The sequence below is a fragment of the Erpetoichthys calabaricus genome, chromosome 1, assembly GCF_900747795.2.
Source record: "Erpetoichthys calabaricus chromosome 1, fErpCal1.3, whole genome shotgun sequence".
Lineage (NCBI taxonomy): Eukaryota > Metazoa > Chordata > Cladistia > Polypteriformes > Polypteridae > Erpetoichthys > Erpetoichthys calabaricus.
In genome coordinates, this window is record NC_041394.2 from 142,765,867 (window position 1) to 142,790,087 (window position 24,221).

Genomic DNA, 24,221 nt, shown 5'->3' on the forward strand with positions numbered 1-24,221 from the left:
AAACAAAAATCAAACCTTTTTGATTTTGTTGGGGTGAATTGCAGACTAGACTAGATGAAACGCTGCAGATGTCATTGACACAACTGGTGTTTATGGGAACACGCTGTATTTGATAGTAACACAGGGAAGTATGATATGAGAAACCCTGAAAGAACTTAACCAGTGTTGCCTCAATTGCTTCCAGACCAGAAATTATGATTAGGAAGCCAAATAAACTGATCACCTCCTTGTCTGACTCTACTACTGAGTCATTACTAATATTGTCATTTAGGCCAGTGTTATTGATGCAATACTGCTAATCAAGTTAAATGACAAGTCTCTTAAAATGCACCCACCTAATGTTACAAACAAGAATCTTTTATTTTATATACCATATCTCTCTAGTAAACACTATCTCAAGCCACTTCATAATTCTGGAGAAGTAATTGTTTTAATTTTTTTAGAATTGGAGAATGTATGTGTGTGTTAAACTTACTCAAAGTTGCACAGAGAATCTGAGGTACAAACTGAACGAACAAACTTAGGTTTTGAAGCATCTTAAAATGCAAGTTTGATAGTTTTGCAGTTTGTCCAGTTAACCTACAATGTTAAACAAAGTTTTAAGTTAAAATTGAAAACAAAATAAGACCCTCCATATGACTTAGTTGTAGTCAGTCGAACAACAGAATAAACATCCAAAAGCCATAAGATTTTGCCAAATACATCCACTTTGTTTCATGTTTTGAGACCGCACACATATTAGAGAAATGCATATCTGTATCATTTTCACAAAAATAAAATTTATTTTTGTGGGAATATACCATTTTAAAGAGGTCCAGCTTTCCTGCTTACATCATTCTATCATACTCAACAAACTTTACCCCTCATCAGTATTGTTCCTAATAGATACAGTAGATTTGACATTGATGAAGTTGTAAATAGAATTTGATGAATTGAAATTATAAACACTTTTTAAAAATGTATCATAACCTATGCAGTTTCAGAATGTTTTAAAGGGTATAGTGCTGTTGTGTAATGTTTCTTATATGGCCTCATTGGTTGCATTTGTAGGGCCACTTTCTTAATTAAGTATAATTTCATTTCACAATCAAAGCTTCCAGGGCAAATGAATGTATGCCAAGATTGAGGGGAAAACCACTGGACATAATGCCTTTCAGTGTTAGTTGAATGTTTTGTACAGGGTGACCTTGGTGTTTGCTTCAAGCAGTCAATTGCCATAATTAACCTTGACATCAAGAGGAGAATATCTGAAATCGCAAACGGCCATCTTGGATAAATAGAACGTACTTAGTCAGAAATAGGCCACCTGTTGCATAGAAAATGTAAAGATCCCAAAGAGCAAAAGCAAAATCAGTTTTAAAGCAAGCAAAGTTCAAAAACACTAGTGTAAACACATTTGTTAGAATACAAGGAGCATAAATGAGCCCTTCAAACAGCAGTATATTAAGGATACATAGTGTACCAGTACTGAAAAACCTCTATTTTTAAAACTGTATGATATCAGCATTTTGTTAATTTTGCTATGGGAAGAAAATTGTTGTTTCATGCACCTTGAGCTCAGTTATTTATTTGTGTGATCAGAACTCCAAGGGGTCACACCAAAACCAACCTGGTCTTTGTTTCTCGATTTATTATAAGTGTTATATAAACTAGCTTGAATAACTACACTCTTTGAACATACATATTTATGTAAATGCAGGAAAGACTCCAAAGGGGACCTCCTCTTTCTTTTTATGATTTGGCACGGAGTGCTATGTGTGTTTGCAAGTTGCGAATGTGAAGCAGCTGTGAGATTTTGGGGAGTTATGTTTGCTTCAATACAGGTACTGAGGTCCGAAAGCTGGTCTCGATACTGTAGCCAAAACTTTGGTACTAATCCAACACTTCCTTAAATGCATTACTGCTTAGTGCCTTAATTAGATGCAGATCTTAAAAGATCCATCTATAGTGAAAGTCATAACTAGTAACCAAGTAGATCACTTGGTCTGCTTAAACATCTCAAATTATGAGTTTTAAGAACTATATTACGTGATATTTTTTAGGTTTTATTACACACTGTTTTGTGTTTTAACTGTTATTTATATGTGCCCAATTATAAAAATAAACAAACTCAAATTGAAAGTGTTTAAATGCTAGGCAAAGCACTGCCTTATAAGGAATCTGAATGTTTCTGCCTAACATACAATGCCACACAAAGGAAACTGTCATTACTAAAACATAAGGGGAACTGCTGTCTGATTTAACTGTATATATTACTCAGTGCAATTCATCACATTTTAAGTAAGACATTTGACAAACATTTTTTAAACTTCATAAAAATAAAAAATATATATAACTCAGCAGAGATACAACAAAATATAAGACAATATACAGTTATTTTAATAGAAGAAAAAATGGACAAAAACTTGATGTCCAAAAGTGTATTCATGTATAATTTGTGAAGGACCAAGAACAGTATAAATCATCACCTCAGTCTAAACAAAGATCACTTATCAATATTCGCATCAACATACTTGGACCTTGACCATTCGGTAAAGCAGTGCTCTGGCCCATGTACTCACACTGAACATTCTACGTGGTTTTCTACGTACTTCTACGTAGGATTTTTTTTCTTTAGGTGCAGGTTTTCCATCCACATCTCAAAAGCATGCTTGCTATGTTAATTGGCGACTTTGATCTGGCTTGCTATAAAAGTTGATGTGAACTTGTGTCCCTTCCAGGGTTCCTGCCTTTCACTCTGTGCTGTTTGGAGAGGCTAGACCAATCCCAGTGGTTTCAATAATAACGTATGGATATTAATTAACACTTTCTGTTCACCTGATATAGTATTTGCTAAGAATCACCTTTAGCGGCTGTCCAGTCTCTAAGGATAAAAGTCTGCATTTTAATCTGGCAAAATTTTACCTTTCGTTGTTAACAAATTGTCAGTTTTGTACGGAGCTTGAATGCACACTAATCTTTTTCATCATCCATCCATGCTTGAACCAAGTCATGCTAGTGAAAAGCCAAAGTCTACCCTGGAAGTAGTTGGGTGCAAGACAAGATCCAGCCTGTGACTCTATGATCAAAGTCTGCTGCTGTGTAAATCCACTTAGCAATTAATTCATTTTCAAGACCATAATTCAGTTTAAAATAGGTTAATTTAGAGTGACCAGTCAACTTAACATCTTTGGAATGTGAGTGGAGACTAGAATGCTTGAGAACATTTAGAGGGATATGAGTGATTAGGGAAGTATTGAATCAATTTTACAAATAATTTACAATAGAAATTTGGCACCTCCAATACAGGGGGTCCTCGGGTTACAACACAGTTCCGTTCCTACAACAGTGATGTAACCCGAATTTTGGTGCAAGTCGAAACACACCCTAGCCTAACACATTTGCAAAATCATAATCTAGAACATAAAAACACAACTAAGCCACAGAAAAAGGAAAATGACATATACTGTATTGTATACTGTACTGTAGTAACAGAAAAAATGACAAAAAATGAGTGTAAAAAAATTCCTTTCCTTTATTCCTTCTGATCTCTTTACAATGTCTAATTTCACTTCCATCATGATGGCTTTCCTCCTCTTCGAAGCACTAGCATCTGAAGATTCTGACTTTCGTTTAGGAGCCATGATAAGGGCCAAAGAGTCACCAAACGAAGCAACACAAATGGAAAACTTCCTCCATGCGCAATCAAACTAGTTTGCCAACTCCCTCACTCATATGCCGTGTTACTGCGTATTCTTCTGCTGCGCGCAACCAAACTTCTTTGCCCACATAGTCTAAGTACGACGCTACCGATGTAAGGCAAAACACTCGCGTTTCAATTTTTTTAAAGTTTTTATGGGAGTGAGCGTTGTGAACGCGAAATGACGTATGTCAAGACGTTGTAACCTGAGGACCCCCTGTAGTTGTGTTTTACTAGCTTTCAACATGAGTCAGATTGGGTTTCTTAATTAGTAGAGCCATTTTGTCCAAATATTCATCCATCTTTTGAGACAGTTTTTCCAATCCAGGGTAGCAGTGAGTAGATATCTGCTGTTGTGCCATTGAATGTAAAGGCAGAAACCAACCCTTGGTGGGATGCTAGACTACTAAAGAGCATTTTCTTGCATCTCCACACATTCATTTGTACTGAGATAACTCAGAGTCACCATTTATCTCAACATGTAAGCCTTTGGAAAATGGAAAGAAACTGTAATACTGGGAGAAACGTTTAGTTGTTTTTCAGTTTGGTTAGGTACCATTATCTCCTGCACAATCACTGTACATAAATATGCATAATAACCACCCTGACCTCTTTTTTTTTTCCTGAACTAAGTCTGTCTGACACACCTTCCTTGTTGTTAGGCAATACTATGTGGCAGCAGGATGGGTTGGTGAAAGACAAACATGCCTTTCTCTCTATTTTTGCTATTGTGTACCCAGCCTCGGTAAAGTCCACATACTGTATATCTAGGAATTAAATGATATATATAGTCTGTAAGATTTAGCATTATGTTTGTTTTGACGTTCCTGCTTGTTTTTGGTGTCGATTTTTTGTCTTGCGTGTAAATAATACTGAGTTGGCATCTGTTTGTATGTTTTATATTTGTTCCAGCATGCAAAAACAGCTACACATATATTCATGGAAATTGAAGGATAACTCAAGGATAGTCCAATTCAGAATATAGGCTATATGGTAGTTCAGTGCTGCCATGAATTAGACTTGAAAAGTAAGAATGCTTATGAATACACAGCCATTGCATCCGGCCTGATTCCGTTTCTCAGTTAAATTTGAAACTGTAGTTTGCAAAGCATCTTGAATTGTTGTAACCCCACAGCTGAGTCAAATCTTATGACAGATTTAGATTACTAATTGTCTGGACACTTTTTTCACTTGGCATTGAAAATTTACAGTCATGTTTTCAAATAATACCTGAGCAGTGATCGATAACACAACTAGTGTGTAATAAAACCTTAAATTATATTTATCTTTTAGCTGCTGTATGGCTCTTCATCTTTTATTTTTTTATGTTGTTTCTCCAGTCTTTTTTTTTTATCATCATGCAGGTTCACCTGGCTGAATCCAACATTATCCATCTTATATAGTCAGTAAGACTTTACTAGGTTGCATGTTATCTCAGGCCTTAGAGCTGTATGTGTTTTCTGTGGTAGGAGGCTTTAGAGTGTCACCCTGAGCATCTCCTATAACTCCACAGTGTGACTGATTAGTATGAGTGTTACAGAATTGTTATGCCATTAAAACACTTTGGCTTATTCAAAATTTCCTAACTCATCATTGTAGCTATCTCTACCTGTTGCCTACTTTTCTGTATATCCGCTTTGGAGGATCAGACAGATTTAACCAGAGTGTTTTGTAGCATCTTCTGCCTAAGGACTAAAACACATAAAAACTTTGTTACAAGGTCTGCCACCAAAATATACAAGAAAGGACTGACAGGATGGCCTATTGGGCTTTATAAAGACATTTTTCTATGCTTATTAGCATTTCTTATATTGCCTATGGAAATTCACAAGCTTGTGTTTTTTTATTTTTCATAACCTTGTAAAAATTGATCATGTGTCCCTATCAGCATATTTACTTGTGTAGGTTTTTCTGAAAGTTGCCTAGTGATAACAGCAGAAATTTTGCTTTAATATTTGGTACAAAAAAAGTGTACAAAATAACTATAGTTATAATATAGTTTAAATATTTTTTACTAGAATTTGTTTTGAATGTAGATTCGTTAAATTGTGTTGGTGTTTTAGTTTCTAGCCCATGAGGCTACCAAAATGTGAGTAAATTTTAAGTGGGTGTAAACTTTGTAAAACAAAGTTTAGATTTTGAAATAATAGACATTCATAGTATATAGTGGTCTTTTGAGTTTATGCTGCATTATAATTGCACATGCATATACCAGAATGCATTAAATAAATATGAAAATATGCTGGTTTTTGTGCAAGACCATGTGTGTGCTTCCTTGTTTGCATTAAACAGAAACAAAATAAGTGGTAGGGATTGTATTTGCTGGAATCTTTCCCTCTGTCTAGAAATAGACTTGGTTCAGTAATTCAGTTAACAAGCATTAGTGGTATTAGAGGTGAAGGAGAAGCAAGACATGTGAGAAACAATAGTGGCGCTGACAGGGAGAGAGCAGTTAGATCACTTTTCAGGTGATTATCTATTCATCCATTTACTGGGAAGTCTTGGGGGTTGGTGTTAGGATTGACATTCCAGCCATCATAAAAAACCTTACACTGTTCCAGTATGGTGCTGTGGTATAATCTGCTGCACTCGGGTCCCAATCCAGGTGGTTCGTCATGTGGTTGGTGCAGCAGTGTGCTATCAGCGAATGCTCCCAAGCTCTCTCTCTTCATTTACTGAATAGTCACTTGAGTGGTGAGTGATAATCTGACCAAAATAGTAAAATGGATCAGTGGTCACTTTAATGATTGTCTGTATCTTGATAAAAATACTAAAAGGCAGAAACTCTACCTGCTTGAGCCATCACTATTTGGCAATTTTGAAAAATGGTAATTATTCCTAAAAGGTCAAACTATTTGTAGTTTAATACTACAGGAAAGTCTAGATTTGAAGCTTCTTTTCCAAGTTTGTGGTATACTGTTGAAATTGTCTTCTGATATCATTATTGCATTCTTCAAAAAAGCATGCTTTAACAGTGGCATGTGGAGTGAGGGGGCCCACAGAACTCATTATATTTACATTGTTTTTGCACTCTTTTAATGACTTTCCATTTGCCATTTTAGTTCTGGCACAGGTTTCATCTATTGAACCATCCCTTCCTGTGGATGTCTTTTAACCGAAAGATCCTGATTTTTTTTTTCCAGTAATGTGTTTTTTTTATAAATACTCTTTTTCCATTATGTGCTGCTCATTACTGGAGTTTCATTTACATTTTGTTGTACAGCATTCCAATTTATGGAATAAAGTTGTGTGCCTGAGGCCTATATTCAGTAAAACAGTGTCTGACTCCTTTGTTTTTTCTCTTGCCAATAGGTTTCTGTTGCACCTTTGGGGAAGGCAGATATCTACCACCAGAATCTGACTACCTTACCTCTCACCCTGCCTGGCCATGACAAGAAGTTACCTGGTATAGGCCGGGTGAGGCTGGGATATGGGATTGGTTCGATTTAACATTTCCAGTTTTGTTGTTGGAGCAGCCATCTATTTTTTAGGTAAGGATTTTGGTGTTATCCATACTAGCATTTCAGAACAATGAATTTTGTTCATGTTGTGGTAAGTCTAAGTATGTCCTGGCATTTTCTTTGCAAAGCTACTACATTAACCAAGTGAAGCTACACTTCTTCTTTATTTATAACACTTTAATCTGTGAATGATTTCTCTTTACAGAAAATCATAGTCAGCATGTTGAAATCCTACATAATTTAAAGGTTAGTTGTATTCAGTTGTGGCTGTAAATTGAGGAGCTGCCTTGCTTACGCCTGAATATAAACTTAGATAAGGATGAGTAAGGTGGAGGAGATCAAGGGTGAGCCATTGTAGCTCAGTGGATTACTAATTTCTTTTTAAGTTTTATTCCAGTGGTTAGTGCTGCTGCCTCACACCTTCAGTGTGTGCCTTGTGATAGACTGACACTCTATGTGGGACTGGTTCCTGCCTTATACGCAAGGATTCCAATTTAGGCATCTTGAGTTAGAAAATGGGTAAAATATTTATACAACATTAGTTTTGTTTTTTGTCTTGTCTTTTCTATGAGACAGTGTAAGCACATTCCATTGCTTGGGCGGCATTCCCTTTACAGTTTATCACACACCATGAGTAGTGTAACCCAACCATCTTAGCCAGTCAGTCCAAAGAGAATTCCACTGGCTCAAGTGGCTGATTGGGCTTCTGACTGTTAGGGACTCTCTTAGTCACAGTGAGCTTAATCAGTTTGAGCCCCTCTACATCAACTGCTAGTTATTGCCAGTGGCAAAATAAACCTTTTCACTGAATTTATTATTACAAGTTTATCATTTCCAAAGGAGTCTGCTGTTAAAAGAGAGTGTCTAGGAGCTTCATTTTTGATTTAGTGCTCACTTTTCACTTGAAAGTTTTCTTCAGCCTCCCAGCTAAAAAATCTTGCTTTTCAGTAATATAGTCGCAGTGTTTTAGCTTTGTAAACTTTCCATTCAATACGAGATTTAATGACTTTTCTCAGGTTCTATCTGGCACAGCTTGAAGTAACTTCTTGTTGCTTTCATTTTCTATTATGATGACAAGTTATTAGTATGACTGAGGAATGTTTGTTTTGCATATTTGCACCAGAATCTTTATAAAGGGAAGTTGAGAAAAAACACAATTGTCACTACTCTGATGTTATGGTTCCAGTCTGTCTGTCAGTCTGATTTTCACAGGTTTATAGGATTTATATAAAGCCTGTTGTGCTGTATTCATTCAGTTTACCTGTTGCAGAGAATCTGAAGTTTTTTTTTTCTAAACAACTATCTAGTCTAATGTTTAATCTGTTCTATAACCCCAATTCCAAAAAAGCTGGGATTCTGTATAAAATGTAAATAAAAACAGAATGCAATGATTTGCAAATCTCATAAACCCATAATTTATTTACAATAGAACACAGAAAACATTAAAGGTTGAAAGTGAGACATTTTACTATTTCATGAAAAATATTAGCTCATTTTTAACACATCTCAAAAATGTTGGGATGGGGGCTAGAAAAGTAAGTGATACTAAAAAGAAACAGCTGGAGGAACATTTTGCACCTACCGTATATGCTCATGGATAAGTTCTCCCGCGGATAAGTCGGCACTTGTTTTTACAGTATAATTTCTGGTATTTTATATTGTTGGTCATATAAGTCGAATGCGTATGAGATTTGCAAATCATTGCATTCTGTTTTTATTTACAATTTACACAGCATCGCAACTTTTTTGGAATTGGAGTTGTATTATGGTTTTCTTGTTTTGATATACAAAAGCTGCTCTTTTTGATTGCTCATTCTAAAATCTGAGATTAAATATCATTATGATTTTAATGGGTATTATGTGGGGAAAATGCCTTGAAACTTACATTTTTACATCCCATTTTTACTTGTGCCAATTGTACCATGGGGTTAGGCAATTAAACATTTGTGAACTCTGGTAATGGTCTGGAGGATAATATGCTAGTGGGCTGGGTTTATCAAAGTTAGTTTCCGAGCAGTGATTCCAGAAAGCTCAGCCAAGAATCAAATTATTGGTAAACAAACAAGTATAAGCAGTATCTGTTAGGCCTGTAGAGCATTTGGCACCTTTGTACTGCTTAAATAATTTCAACAGAAGTGGTATTTTTATCTTGTAATCAGGATACCCCTTGCTAAATAAAGGTAATCTACCCACACCCAGTCAGTTGTAAATCTTTATCAGAAATTCACTATAAGAATAAAATAAATACCATCAAGATAAAATAATAGTAACACAAAACACAAAAGGTATCCCGAGAAGGTGTTTGAAATGAAGGATGAAGGAAAAAGGCAGAGGAGAAGACTTTGAAGGGCATGGGAAAAAGTGTCAAATAAAAGCTGCCAGATAGAGAGAGAGATGACCATGGAACAAATGAAGATCCTGTCAAAAGATAGGAAAATCTATAATCACTGGGTCAAGACCCCAACACTGTAAGGTAAAATGGGAAAAGATAAAGTAACTAAGTAAGGTACAATAGGCAATAAATTAGATCACCACAACACTGCATGCAAATAATAGTGAATATTGCATAATATATACATAAAACGGTGTAACAACGTGGAACTACACTTATGTCACATACTCTGAGTCTTTAAAATTAAGTATAGACTAGGTTAGATGTGGAGACGCTTGATGATCTACAGAGCCTGAAAAGGGAACAAAAATTTATGAATGATCACCCTTAATTAATGGACATCAAACACTAGTTGAACTATGGCATTGACTTTCGGTCTTATTTAAATTATTTGGCAAAGTGTGTTTGCTTTTAGTTTGTAAATAAAGCCTCACAGATAAGAGCTAGGTTAGCCACCTAGGTTACACAGCTACAGTAAGAGCGGTTTAATCAGAATACTGGATGTGCTTTAAAATGATTAAGTAAGCCGCTTTAAATGGAAATATTTTTGTATATATTACAAAAGTAAACTTTTTATTTTATACTTGTGCATACAGTACATGTAGCAAACATGGGCAGAATGTCTTGTTTACATCTGTGTAAATATTTATTCCAACTGAGAATTGATTTTGTTTGATGCAATATTCTGAAAATGACATACCGTATAAAAATGTTGTTTGGAGATATGCCAGTAGTCCAGGCCTTTACAAAACAATTTTTAACCCCCGATACATTTATTTGCATGGTTTCCCCTACTGACCATTTGGGTTGTATAACAGGAGTTCAACAAAAATGATATGGAGTCCCATTATGTTGCCGTCTTATTTTCCTCCTAACCATTATTTTTCATCTTAACAAACCATTTTATTAGTTCTCTCTCTGACTTAATTTAGCCTTTCTTTGAAAACAGATCAGATAACAAACTGGTGGTTTTAGGCAGAGACTTTCAGGGGAACGCACATTCACTGTTGATGTTGGTGTGGGAGAGACTATACTGCTAGCAACTGTGAAGTTCTCTCGTTTTTCACTTCTGGAACTTTCTCAGTGGTGTGAGATACAAAACCAACGTCTCAGTTATACAAAAGACAGTACAAGAATATAACCTATATTGTGCAGCCTTTCAACTTAATCTCAAGTCTGCCAGAAAAGAATGAAGGCTTATTATGGAGCCTGAAATGTGAGCCCACTATGACGCTAATAAAAACAGAAAAGGTAAAGGTAAAGAAACTAAGTTCCATAGCAAAGTCTTGACAATGCAGAATACAATAGTGCATAACACAATGACAGGCACAATAGGAATAGTTTAACAAAAAAAATCAAGTGCAGGTGCTGGCTAGAAAGCTGTAAGATAACATATAAGGAGTTGGTGGTTTGCATTATGTATTGTTAATTTTCTGGACATTTTGAGTTGAGCGATGCTAAACTGATGTTGTTCTGTCCATGGTAGCATCAGCAAAATAGATGTATCTGTAAGTCAATGGGTTTTGAGAGCCTGCGTAAAATAGAGATAATGTACACTGCTAAGGATTTCACTTTGCGAAATGCAAGTCAAATTCTAAGCTCTCCCCAAGAGCAAGTGTCATGTGGATAACTGAAATAAAGTATTTACATATTTTAATCTCATTTTATGACATCATTATTAAATATGTATCTAATGATTGTGATATATATTGAGCTGCAGAATAGCTAAAAGCAACCATTGACCTGGAACTCAGTATATGGTGCATTTGTATATATAAATTAAAGAATCCCTGATTTTTTTTTTTTTTTTTCCTTTTGTAGCTATGGAGGCTTGGGCATATAACATAAGGGCTTAACTCCAAATGTTTTAAGACCATGTACAGTAATCCCTCCTCCATCGCGGGGGTTGTGTTCCAGAGCCACCCGCGAAATAAGAAAATCTTTGAAGTAGAAACCATATGTTTATATGGTTATTTTTATATTGTCATGCTTGGGTCACAGATTTGTGCAGAAACACAGGAGGTTGTAGAGAGACAGGAACGTTATTCAAACACTGCAAACAAACATTTGTCTCTTTTTCAAAAGTTTAAACTGTGCTCCATGACAAGACAGAGATGACAGTTCTGTCTCACAATTAAAAGAATGCAAACATACCTTCCTTTTCAAAGGAGTGCGCGTCAGGAGCACTGAATGTCAGAAAGTGAGAGAAAACCAAACAAATCAATAGGGCTATTTGGCTTTTAAGTATGCGAAGCACCGCCAGTACAAAACTGTTGAAGGCGGCAGCTCACACCCCCTCCGTCAGGAGCAGGGAGAGAGAGAGAGAGTGAGACAGAGGAAAACAAACAGTCAAAAATCAATACGTGCCCTTTGAGCTTTTAAGTATGCGAAGCACCGTGCAGCATGTCGCTTCACGAAGCAGCTGCACACAGAAGGTAGCAACTCTTTCAGCATTTTTAGACGAGCGTCCGTATCGTCTAGGTGTGCGAACAGCCCCCCTGCTCACACCCCCTATGTCAGGATCAGAGGAAGTCAGCGCAAGAGAGAGAGAGAGAAACAAAAGTAAGTTGGGTAGCTTCTCAGCCATCTGCCAATAGCGTCCCTTGTATGAAATCAACTAGGGAAACCAACTGAGGAAGCATGTACCAGAAATTAAAAGACCTATTGTCCTCATAAATCCGCGAACCAGCAAAAAATCCGCGATATATATTTAAATATGCTTACATATAAAATCCGCGATAGAGTGAAGCCGCGAAAGGCGAAGCGCGATATAGCGAGGGATCACTGTATAAACAAAACTACACCCTAAGGTATGAATCCTCCATCCTAGTTGTGAAATGAAACAGTGGCAGTAGTTTTTTTTCAACAAGCTTCTTCATTATAAGCTATATATGTTTGTTAATGAATATATGGTTTATTTGCATCACTTATATTTGCTCTTAATCTGTGATGTCAGGAAACTTGTATACTTGAGTATTTGAATTTATTGGAAAAAACCAAGGCCAACCAAGGTGCAACAGTGATTAGCGCTGCTACCTCCCAATGGTAAAGTCTTGGGTTTAAAACACACTACAGGTCCTGTCTGAGTGGATATTGCATATACTCCTCATGACGGTAAGGGTTTTTGTATATGTATTCCAGTTTTTATCCCCCATATCACAAAAATGTTTGTGTTAACCTGATTGGCAACATCAATGAGTGTGAGATGCCACAGCCCTGAACAGTAGATCATAGTTCGGCATCAAACTAATAACATGTTCCATTAAGCCAAAGTATTGCCTTTCATTTGGTAAATAGGCTGAAAACCGAATTAGTCACTGCAGCACTTGAAAGTGGTATAAGAACCTCTATAAGGGTAAATCTTGTAATTACTGCTGGGAGATTCACAGGAGTGTTCAGTGTGTTTTCAGTTGTTAAGCAAATCTTTATTCTGAAGTTACAGATTTGGCTTGATGACCGTCTTTGCCTGCATTGGTATAGCATGACAGAGACTGTTTGCCTGCCGTAGTTGTAGGTGCAAAGTGCATTCTTTTATCATAAGTATGTGACATATACAGTATTTAAAGACACAGGGTACATGATAGTAGTATCTGTTAAAGGGTTCCTGCTCAGTCTTTTTATCTAATGTTCTTTGTATAGTGGCTGTATTTAAGTTCTTCATAAATATTGCTTGTATACGGATGACTGAGGCGATGCTCAAAGTTTTCCATTTATTATACATTTTCTGGCTCTGCTTTGTTATAGAGAGAACTGTTAAACCACATTTAAGTTGAAAAGCTGCATATGTCTTTCATTAGTTACCACAATGTTTTTTCACAATAAGAGACTCATTTTCTCTTCACAGAGTAGCAATGACATTGAGGTAATGCTCATGCAGATGAATTATATTTTTAATAGAAAACTGACCCCTTACTATTAACATATATTACCTAAGGTTTTGGAAAAAATGTGACTATCCATTTTTTGACTGGTTTCTCTATAATGTGATTGGTCTTTCTGAATTTGATTTTAAAGAGTGATGGAACCAACCAGGCTAAGTTATTTGTCTCTGACACAGGTGCTTTTAGATTCTTATAGGAATATAGATTGGTTCAGTCCATATCGGCTAGAAAATGAAGTCCTTAAACTCATGGTAGACTCATATCTAAGTCCACTGAGGAAAAAATGCATTTGGTAAATTTGTCAGTAGTAAGCAGAACCTAAAAATTGTTTCTTGCGGTAATTGCTCACTCATCTTCTGATGCTGTTGCCTGTACTGAAAAAGGAGCTATTTTTTGTAAGATTTAGGTGTATGGATATCAACTGCCTATTTCTAAAAAAATTCTGGGGGAGAAAATGCATTATTACAGTCTTGTTGGAATTCACCGAGGCTATACTGGTTCTGGTTTTATTAAAAAATGCACCATGCAGAAGCCTGCTGGGAATTATCATAGCTGCGGTGTTTATTCCACATTTTGTACCTAGTAAAGGCATTAAAATCCAGTGTCATTAATGTCTCTAATTAACTTTTGGCCTAATCTTTTAATGTTGTATTCAGGAACCTTGAGGTATTTAAAGTAATGTCTTCCTTACATGTAGCCATATTTATTCAGACCCCTGTTATGACTATGTACTGGCATTATATTTTTAGTTTTTATTGTATTTATTTATTAAATCTTTTAAAGGCCACATCCCATTAGATTACAGTCATGGCTTTTATTCTTAGTGAGTCAGGGACAGTCAGCACTTCGCTCCCATGAAATCAGTCATTTAATGTTACATACCTAGTGAATAACCCTGACAAAATCAAACAAGTTTGCCTGTCAGTGAATGTGTTGAGCATGATCGTGCTGGAAAGTTGGCTCAGTCACTAAATTTGACATGCCCAACAATTACCAGTCGTGTAAATATGACATGGTACAGCAGCGAGATTGGTCTGATATGACCAATGACTAGAAATAGTTTAATGTGATGTAAGCTTGCATAGAATTCTGTTGGGAGCATGTGCTGATAGTGCATTGCCCCATAATTAAATATATTTGGTTGGACACTCTAATAATGCTGTGTTTCATTTATCTTGGAAAGTCTGATGTTAGAGTTGGGAATGCCATCACACCTCAGTTAACCGTGTTCCAGTAAAACATTTGGAAAAACCATATGGATGCTACCAGGAAAACCTTTGTTGTGCTTGCTCTTTCAGAATACAGGCATCTACTGAACAACATATTATGCAGTATGTTGTGCATCCAGACAACATAGCAACATATCCACAGATAGAGGTTGGACAGTACTGATTTAATGAGACACAAATAAACAGAAGCGCTAATTAACAGTATAATACTACTACAGCATTCACTAAAGTCTGTGGCGTGTGTCGCCATTCTGGGTTGACATCATAATCTGATGTTAGACACACTTGGAATTGACAGACCAGTCCAGAGTTTCTGAGTAGGAAATCCGACTTGTGGGGGCATTCTAGCTGAAAATTCCATATAGGAACTCCAATTCTGACTTCCCAGTTCAAATGGATTGCAGCAAAAATTTCCCTCAAAATTGTACCTGATAGGTTTCCTTAGAAATTTGTGTTTATATCAGTCCTATTATTTCAGATTATTCTTGTCATACTTCTAATTTCCATTGAGTAGTCATGTACAGATATAAGTAATGTAATACTCTTTCCAGCCCAGACACAATCAGTCTACCATAGGAGTAGAGTTATCTTGTCTATGGCTGTGTTGTAACCAACATATAAGATAAGGAAGGCGCTCTCCATATGACGTTCCATTTACATTTTTTTCCTTTCTTTGCAGGTTCAGCACTGGGTGTTGATACATTGGTTCGTTCAAGAGTGGGAGGTTCAGCTGTTTTAGGTTGTGATCTAACTCCTGCTGTAGCTGTGAACACCACACCTCAGCTTTTCCCCCTTCATGTCATTGAGTGGGTACGGCTAGGTTTTCCAGTGCCCATTTTAATCAAGTTCGGAGTGTACACACCTCGTGTTCATCCAAGTTACCGAGGTAAGATTTGCCTTCCTTACGCAATGCAATCTTGCTTACATTAATATACCTGTAGTATTGTTTGAGAGGACTGAAAACGTTTCTTATTCAGTTGTTCCCTGCATATGATTTTAGTAACTCCATCACTTTTACGTGTCTGGTAGAAAATGTTAATATTTTGCTTTTTTAATGAAGTTTAAAATGAACTGGCTTGGCCCATTGACTTGTATACTTGCAGCTTATCTTGACTAAAGCATTTAATTCTTGTTAGCACTGTAATGTTATAAGATTTTATCTTCTTAGCCAATTCATCATTCTTACCCTAAGAACACATGATTATTTCAGATTCAGAGATCTTCAGCATTAGGAACAGATACTGTAGTAGCATACTATTGTATGTAGCTGAACTTTTCTCATTAGGTTATGAGTATTTGAGAGGGCCTCATAGCCTGGTTTATTTTTGGGTTAAGAATCTAATGTAATAGAAACTAACAGACATCTGATTTCATGTATTTGAAGGTCTAAGCCTTTGAGGATTTAAAAATCCATGCTACTGAGGTTTCTGTCTAATTTAAGACTACTAGCCGACCTGCGGCGTATATTCCAGAAATATCCGACTGATAGAAAGAAACAGTTACCTGATGCAGGAATTTGTATAACCTTGCAAGAGTTGTTTCCATGAAATATATGTGAAGCGGTGGCCATGTTAGGAAAATGAACAGTCAATGTGGCTCAGAGGTGCATGTGGACTGTAGCACACAGCAAAGCGACTCAGGATGTGTTTGGTGAGGAGTTGGGGGTGGGCACATGAGCAGGCAGTGTGCATGCCTCGAGAGCGATGGTGGATGTGGGAGGAGGGTTACAGTTGGTGGGCGGGGCTCTGTCATGCGTACCCCATGTGCACTGCCTGCTCATACCTCGAGAGCGAGGGTGGACGCAGGAGGAGGGTTAGAGTTGGTGGGCGGATGTGTTTGGTGAGGAGTTGGGGTCGGGCACATGAGCAGGCAGTGTGCATGCCCCGAGAGCAAGGGTGGACACGGGAGGAGGGTTAGAGTTGGCGGGCGGGGCTCTGTCGTGCGTATCCCATGACGCGGGAGGAGGGTTACAGTTGGCGGGCGGGGCCCTGTCGTGCGTACCCCATGGTCTTAGAGTTGGCAGGCGGGGCTCTGTCGTGCGTATCCCATGACATAGGAGGAGGGTTACAGTTGGCAGGCGGGGCTCTGTCGTGCGTACCCCATGCGCACTGCCTGCTCATGCCTCGAGAGTGAGGGTGGACGCAGGAGGAGGGTTAGAGTTGGAGGGCGGGGCTCTGTCTTGTGTGCGTACCCCATGGTCGGGCGACTTGGTCTTTATATATATATATATATATATATATATATATATATATATATATATATAATTTGTATGGTTAAGGAAGCTCCAAGCTTTTGTTAGTAAGATTCTGGTATATTAAGAAGCTTATAATGTGTACTTTACTAGGAAAACTTTGGTCTGGTTCATTACCATTGCTTTAAGATCTTTATGGCTGGTTTATCATTTGACAGTTTCTGTAGCCGAGTAAAATGAGCTTGCTTCGCTTTCTGAATATTGTAAAATTAATAATCTAATTTGAATTTCAGACACAACCAAAGGGTGTTATAGCACATTACATATAAACCAAATCATATTATGAATCAGTACAATTTATTAACTAAATTAATCACCATCTTCTTTGAAAGGTGAAAGGTGGCAGCTCTTGGTATCTTTGCCCCTTAATGTTACAAAATATCGAAAGGAAACCCGATTCCTCCCATATATGACTTGTTTGCTCACCACCTGCCAGTGTGTTGTATAATTAAGTGTATTTAAATCAGAACTGGGAAAAGGTGAGTAAAGTAGTTTCTTAAAAACCCTTGTTTACATGCGTAAGTCCACTTGAATTTACCTTTATCAAAATGGTTTGATGTAATAAAACTGTACTAAAATGAAAGTTTAAACATCACTAATGGCTGGCGTGAATCCAAAAATGAGCACTGAGCTTCTGTCTACTTTGCAGTGTAGGGAACGTTACTTTTAAAAGTAACTTAGTTACATTATTCATTACTTACAAAAAATACTAGCTAAATATGTTATACAGTTACTTATTATAAAATGTACAGTAATGCTTTGCAGATCGTTGCTTTTGCATTACTTTATCATCTTTTTGTAAGAGAAAACTGCACATTTGTCTGAGTCGCATTTGTTATTAAATGCTAAACCCATATATAAACCTTAATGGAACTGACCAGAAAGACAAGTGTGATAACTTTCTTGTGTTTTGTAAGTATGTTTAGACCTTCAATGTGCTGTGAGGTACAGTAAATAACATCCTGCCCCTTTTTGTATTCCCAAAGCCAGCCCCCAAAGATCTGCGGTATGAACACTGCCCTCAGTGTCACCTGATCATACTGTGTCAACATATTTATAGGAAATAGTTGCATGAAAACTAAACTGACACTTTATAGATTTCTGTTGCCATACTGTCTGCTGAACAATCTTTTTTGCTTAGTTGTGCGATTGAACCCTGCAAAGGAGAGGTATACTGGTATGTTTACTTCTAGCCGTACAGCCAGTGCTGCTGGGATAATTATAATGCAGATAAGTTTACTTCAATAAAATAAGTATTGTGTTAGGTTGCTTATTACCGGTACTTTAAAATGTATTTCAGCCATTTAACTTGTGTTACATATAAAGCGTTACTCTCAATACTCCCAAGGTTGCAGTATATTGCACAGCTTAGCACTGTATATTAAATTAATCAACATAAACTTAGCAATTTCTGAAATATTGAGACTGATTATTTCAATCAAGAGAAGGAATAATGTGATCACCTGAGTATTTGTGGAAATGAATCTTCACTGTTTTTTACCTTTGGCTGCGGGAAGCGTGTGCAAAGCTAACACATGCACAGGCTAATTGAGTGCAAAAGATAAGTACAGACTACAAGTCTGTAACTATAACCCGGTTAATGGTTCACATGGCCATAAAACTAGGTTACTCATGGAGAAATCTATGTGTGTTAACCTGGTTTCTCTAAAGTGTATTCGTGGCATTTTTTTTATATCATGGGTTTCTGTGAATAATCGGGTTATTAAAGCACATGTAAACGTAGCCATTGTAATCTTGTGGTTGTTCTGTTTGCAACCTGGCATTTGGATGTGTTTTGAAAAATGCTGCCTTTCCATTTGTTGCCAGGACCCTAGTGGGTTTCATAGGCAGTGACTGTGCTGGCTTTCCTTGTTTATTTCAATCTGTTCACTGGAGACCAAGCAAAAATCTTTGAGAATGATGTATTTTGTATTTATCTATTTACTGATAGTGGGAATTGCCAAAGAACTGATTTCTGTTTAACTTATTTTCAATAATGTAATTCCTTTTTATGATGGGAAGGTAGACGGGTGGAGGTCCTTAACCTATGTGTTGTGGGGATTGTTAGCAGCTGTTACAAAGTGATTGTGTCAATCCAATGCATGCCCAGTTTTCTTGAACTTCAGTTCTGTCCTCTCATTTCTGTGATAGATAGGTACATTAAAGTGCTGTGGAGCATTCAGTTAAAGTGAAACTGACATAGCCAATTTTTTTTGTTTGTTAATGGATCAGGGGCCCAGTAGGGTCATGAAGTCATAGAGCTTTCAAAATTGGGCTGTGGATTAAGACATTTAAGGACAGTGTGGTTAAAATTGATTTTTTATATAAGCTTTATGTAAACTTCTTTCCAAGAAGGGGTTTTCCTCTTTTTTTTTTTTATAAAATGACAAAGTCTTCCTGTAATGAGAACTGCCTGGATAAATGATGCCGCCACTTGTGTTCATAGGTTTCTCATGTCCTGCTTTCCTCATTCTTCCTCAGCTGTAGATGCTTTGAAATTTAAACTAATTTAAAAAATGTTTTTGTTTTGTTAGGCATTTAAATAATGCCAGCCCAATAGCCTACCTAAGGAGAGGTGGGAAAAAAAACAAGAAGGAAGAGGGAGCAAGTAGATTATTTTAATTATTTTAGGGCTGAGGCATTGAGCAGATTTCCAAAACACAGATAATCTGCCTTAAATTGAAGCCTTATAATTACTCACTATAGGCAGGGAGTTTAAATGGAAGTGAAAGAAGAAAAGATTTGTGAAGTGGGGGGAGTCAAGCCTAAAGTTGGTGGAAGAGGGACGGAAATACTGTGTTTAAGATACATTGATTGATGAATAAGTATAAGTTGAGAAAGACTGAAAAGTGCAGATTTCTCCATAGGAAAAAAAGATTTGGAGCAGGAAATGCAAAGTTGAACAGAATGTGAGAAAAAAATGTGGCGTTGGAAAAATATGGAACAAGGAGAACTTTGAAGATAAGACCATTCAACATGCTGAGAGGTAGAGTAAAGATGATGTGTATTGAAAGCTAGGAATGATTTCCTTTGTTGCAGCCCAGTTAATGGAGATGTTTCTCATGAAAGGTTAGCTAAAAGTTAATTTGTAAGTGACACCCTTTATTTAGACGTCTTGTCTTTTCAAGTAAGGTGTATTTAAAAAAAAAAAAAAAAAAAAGACTGAGCCTGTAGGAGTACAGAGGTTGATTGCTGTGTTTTATTGCTGCATTTCTTGCTTCCACCTCTTACTAAAGAGGATTGCTTATACAACACAGTGTTCCTCTTTGCCTGAGCTGTTGTGGGGGTAGACTTAAAATTTTGTTTGGAGCCCTGTGGTGTGACCCACTAACCCCAAATATGATTGTTTTTGTGAGACTGCTGGAGACAATGTGGTTGCTTTTGTAGAATAGCACTATTGTCTACCCGAGACAAAAGACTCAATTTGCTAATCTGCTTATAGAGGAGCACTCTGATTACATGTTGTGTGCTGGAGTAATTTACACATGTACTCTTACAAACCTGTCATGAAATACTTCCCAGGACTGTAATCTGGGGAAGATACAAGTCTTGGCATAAAATAAGCGGATTGTTAAGTCCAGCTATGTAAAAAATACTAAATAAGTGTTTCACTTTTACAAATTTTTTTTTTTATGTTTCTCTGTCATGGTTCTAAGAATGGAGTTGGGCCTAGTGGCTGAATATAAAAATCTTAAAATCTGCATAACCTTAATTAGAAAAATCAGTAGTAAAAAATCTGTTATAAATGCATTTGCTGTTTTTTTCCCTCATTCTGTGAGCCCGTATTGCTCCATGTGGACAGGGATATATTGGTGTTCTGTCATTTGCTTTAGCTCCCACTGCCTGTTATGTGGAATGAAAACTCATAATTGGAGCAGTTTGCCAGACAGTCAGCCAGACTTATTTATGCCAGTGTTAATGACCGTAATAAACACAGAAATCCTTCACTGAGGACAGCTGTCCATTACTTGCAGCACTTGTCTTTGGCAAATCAGGAAGGCAGGATGCCTTAAACACTCACACAAAGGTCTGGAAACCCTTTTTTAAAAGACACATTACCAATTACCCTTTTAACCAAAAATCATCTCCGGTAGCAAGAGTTAGGGAGTTTTGTTTTGTCAACCTATTGCAGCCTACAGAACTTTGAACTGTTCAGTGAAAGGTAATAAAATCATTATATGATGACTGTATCGTAAAGAACATGGGGGTGGGAGTTAAAGAGTAAGTAGTGGGCATGTGAATTGAATGTAGAGCTCATAATAGAAGATGGTGGGAAGTTTGATATAAGTGAAGTAATGCTAAGCACTATTTACTAAACATTGAATTCTAAATGAATTCCCTTCACCACTTATCCTAACATGCATACATAGTGTTAGCTGTAGGCTCCTTTTGTTTTCTTTTTAACAAAGCAAGGAAATTGTTCCCTTCATCCTTTTGAAGTAAAATATGTTTACATTAGACAGAGGTTTATGTTCAGTTGTTGCACATTTGATATTGTAAAAGTGACAAAATTAGCATTTATGAACTGTGTACAGTATAAGTGTAGATAAGTATCATAGTTTTCACATTTTAGATTGTAATTTTTACACTCTTGCTGCCTTAATAGATTTTTTTTTTTTATGTGGCAAAATGAAAATTGAATGGCAAAATGAGTCTGCCAAGAAATAAATGCTGAGGAATAATCAATTTTTATGTCATTTCATTTTCTAACCCACTTAATCCAGACCAGGGCCACGGGTGGTGCTGGAGCAGGTAGCATAGTGCACAAGATAGGAACAAACCCTGGACAGGGTGCCAGTCCATTGCATCGCGAACACATGCACGTGTGCACACACACACACACACACACACACACACACACACACACACACACAGTATATATTCACAGACTAGAGCCAATTCAGTGTTGCCAGTTCACCTAAAATCCATGTCTTTGGACAGTGGGATGAAACTGGAGCAACCAGATGAAATCCACGCAGATACGGGGAGAGCATGTAAACTTCACACAGGGAGGACTCGGGATGCAAACCCTGGTTTCCTTACTGAAAGGTAGAAGCACTTCCATGTGCCACCATGCTGCCCATCCATTTTTAGCATTATGTACAGTATAATGTTTTATGTGGTTATAGTTATATGTGTGAGAGAATATTCCTCAGAGTCTGTGTTCAGTTTTGTCAGTATAGACTAAATTTCCTAAGATGAGTACAATTTAGCAATGTCTCTGTTTTATTATGCGGAATGTATTGTTCATATTCATTTTTGTAGATCAATCAGTGTATATTTTATTGTTTGCCTCTTATGTTCATTACCATCAATACATTTTTCCACTTCTTTCCAGTAGTCTCCTTTTGAATTCTTTTTTCAAATACTTTTATTGTAGTTAATATCCACTGTTAATATTGTACACTTAAGTAAGGCTAAGTACATCAGTTAATATTAATCATTTTCTGTGATTCCTTCAAAGATGTGTGTTAGGTCACTTGGTGAAGTATGAGTGTACCATGTCACACATAGGTATCCTATAAAGAATGGGTCCTCACCTTGCAACCAGTGATGCTGGAAAAGCTCTGGTTCCCTGTAATGCTGAACTAGATAAATGGGTTTTATAAGAGATGGATTAAATGGGAAATTATAGTCTATTGTAGTTGATTTATGCAAAGGATCTATAAATTGTTAAAGTTGGATGCTAGACTGTTTGATTAAAGTGAATTTTGATGTGTTAAGAGCTTTTTGAATTTGTTTATCTGTACAAGGTTGGGGTGAACATCACAGTGAGTGTAGTCTTTTATTTGTGTGCTGGTAGATCTTTTGTACATTAATGTAAGTGTGCACTAAGAGTCGAGTGGAGTTTTGGTTAACATGTTTAAGCAAATTTTGGGAGAAGTCCCCAGTTAAATATTTTTTTTATTTTTTTATTTTTTTTTTTAACCAGAGAAAATTTTGTTTGCATTTTTGTTGTTTAACTGATTTGGAGGTTAGGGTGAGAGTACAGCAAAATTAATAAGCATCAAATGCACATCAGTATACATGGAAACAAGCCTTTTGATTCTGGGTGTACAAATGATGCATGAGGGATTATATTTGCACTGGATTTCTGTTGTATGTCTATCATAATGTTCATTCATAAAACAGTTAACTAAAGTTGGTGGGGAGAGGAGACTTTTCGGGTAGTTTGAATCAAAACAAATCCCAGCCTGCATTTCTCTCTCTTATTTCTACACCTCTTTGCTGTTTAATTGTATTTTTTTCATTTTTTGTCCCTGGCTATATCTGATCACTTACAGGAAAACTGGCAATCTACTGCAGAAAATTCACAAATTAGTGACATTTGTTTGTCAATGCTTGTCTGTATTTCATGAATGGCATGAGTTCTGATATCCCTGCCTGCTTTCTGTCCTCGTGGCGGGATTTCAGGTTATTTAAATAAAAACAGTTCACGCCCACCCCTCCTCATTTTGGAGGATGGCATTACACCGATGCATCTCCAGGCATGGCGGCCTCTCATTCATCACACTTGGTCTCGTCCCACTCCCCCACCTCACTTTGTATTGTCTCCATGGAAACTGATTTAAATCCAAACTGTTGTGGCGTGTGTGGAATGAGTGAGGCCAGTAATGCCAGCCTTGCTGCTATGGTGATGGTGTAGTGGGACTGCTCTGAATGGAACGTTTTTTGAAAGTGGAGTTCAAATTTACTAGTGGCGCATAATCATGAGCCAGTGTCTTGAACTGAAATTTGAAAATAAACACAGTGCAAGGTTCACAAGTTATATGTACCGCTTGATACTTGCCCATTCACGTGTATCTGATTATGATACATAATATGCAGTATGTGAAAGTGATACGTGTGACAAACAGATCATACAGCCTGACTGCAGGGCATATTATACTTGATTAGTCTTCATTTCCAACTTGATTGCAGGAGTCTTTGGGACATAGTATTCTCAGTAGTTTCATTATAGCTTACTTAGAAGCTGGGTGATTTAATCCACCAACATTTGTTTTAATCAGGTAACATTGGAGATTTGATACAGTGCTACACAAGTATAGTGACAGGGGTGTTCCTCCTAAGTAGAGAAACATTTTTGCATTGATAATTCAGTTCTGTATTTGGTAGGTTACTACAGAAGCATTGTAGAATAGCTTAATGCAACATTTTCAAACAGTCTTAATCTAGTTCAGAGTTATGGCAGCATTGTGTACAACACAAGAGCCAACCCTTGACAAGGTGCCCATGCATTGCGGGCCAACATTTGCATGTGGGTTAATTTAGAATTGCCAGTTAACCAAACACATCCCTTCATTTGGGTGTTGGTTGAAACTCCGCAA

General features: G+C 37.0%; 1 protein-coding gene across 4 annotated transcripts in view; it reads left to right on the forward strand.

Moving 5' to 3' along the window:
* igsf9b (immunoglobulin superfamily, member 9b) overlaps positions 1 to 24,221 on the forward strand; it is a 164,580-nt gene that overhangs the window by 34,619 nt on the left and 105,740 nt on the right. For all 4 annotated transcript variants that reach the window (XM_051923298.1, XM_051923299.1, XM_051923297.1 and 1 more), the window contains exons 2-3: positions 6,992 to 7,170; positions 15,322 to 15,528. In XM_051923298.1, coding sequence (XP_051779258.1) covers positions 7,110 to 7,170; positions 15,322 to 15,528 — 268 coding nt within the window. In that variant the 5' untranslated portion in view covers positions 6,992 to 7,109. The remainder of the gene's footprint in view (positions 1 to 6,991; positions 7,171 to 15,321; positions 15,529 to 24,221) is intronic.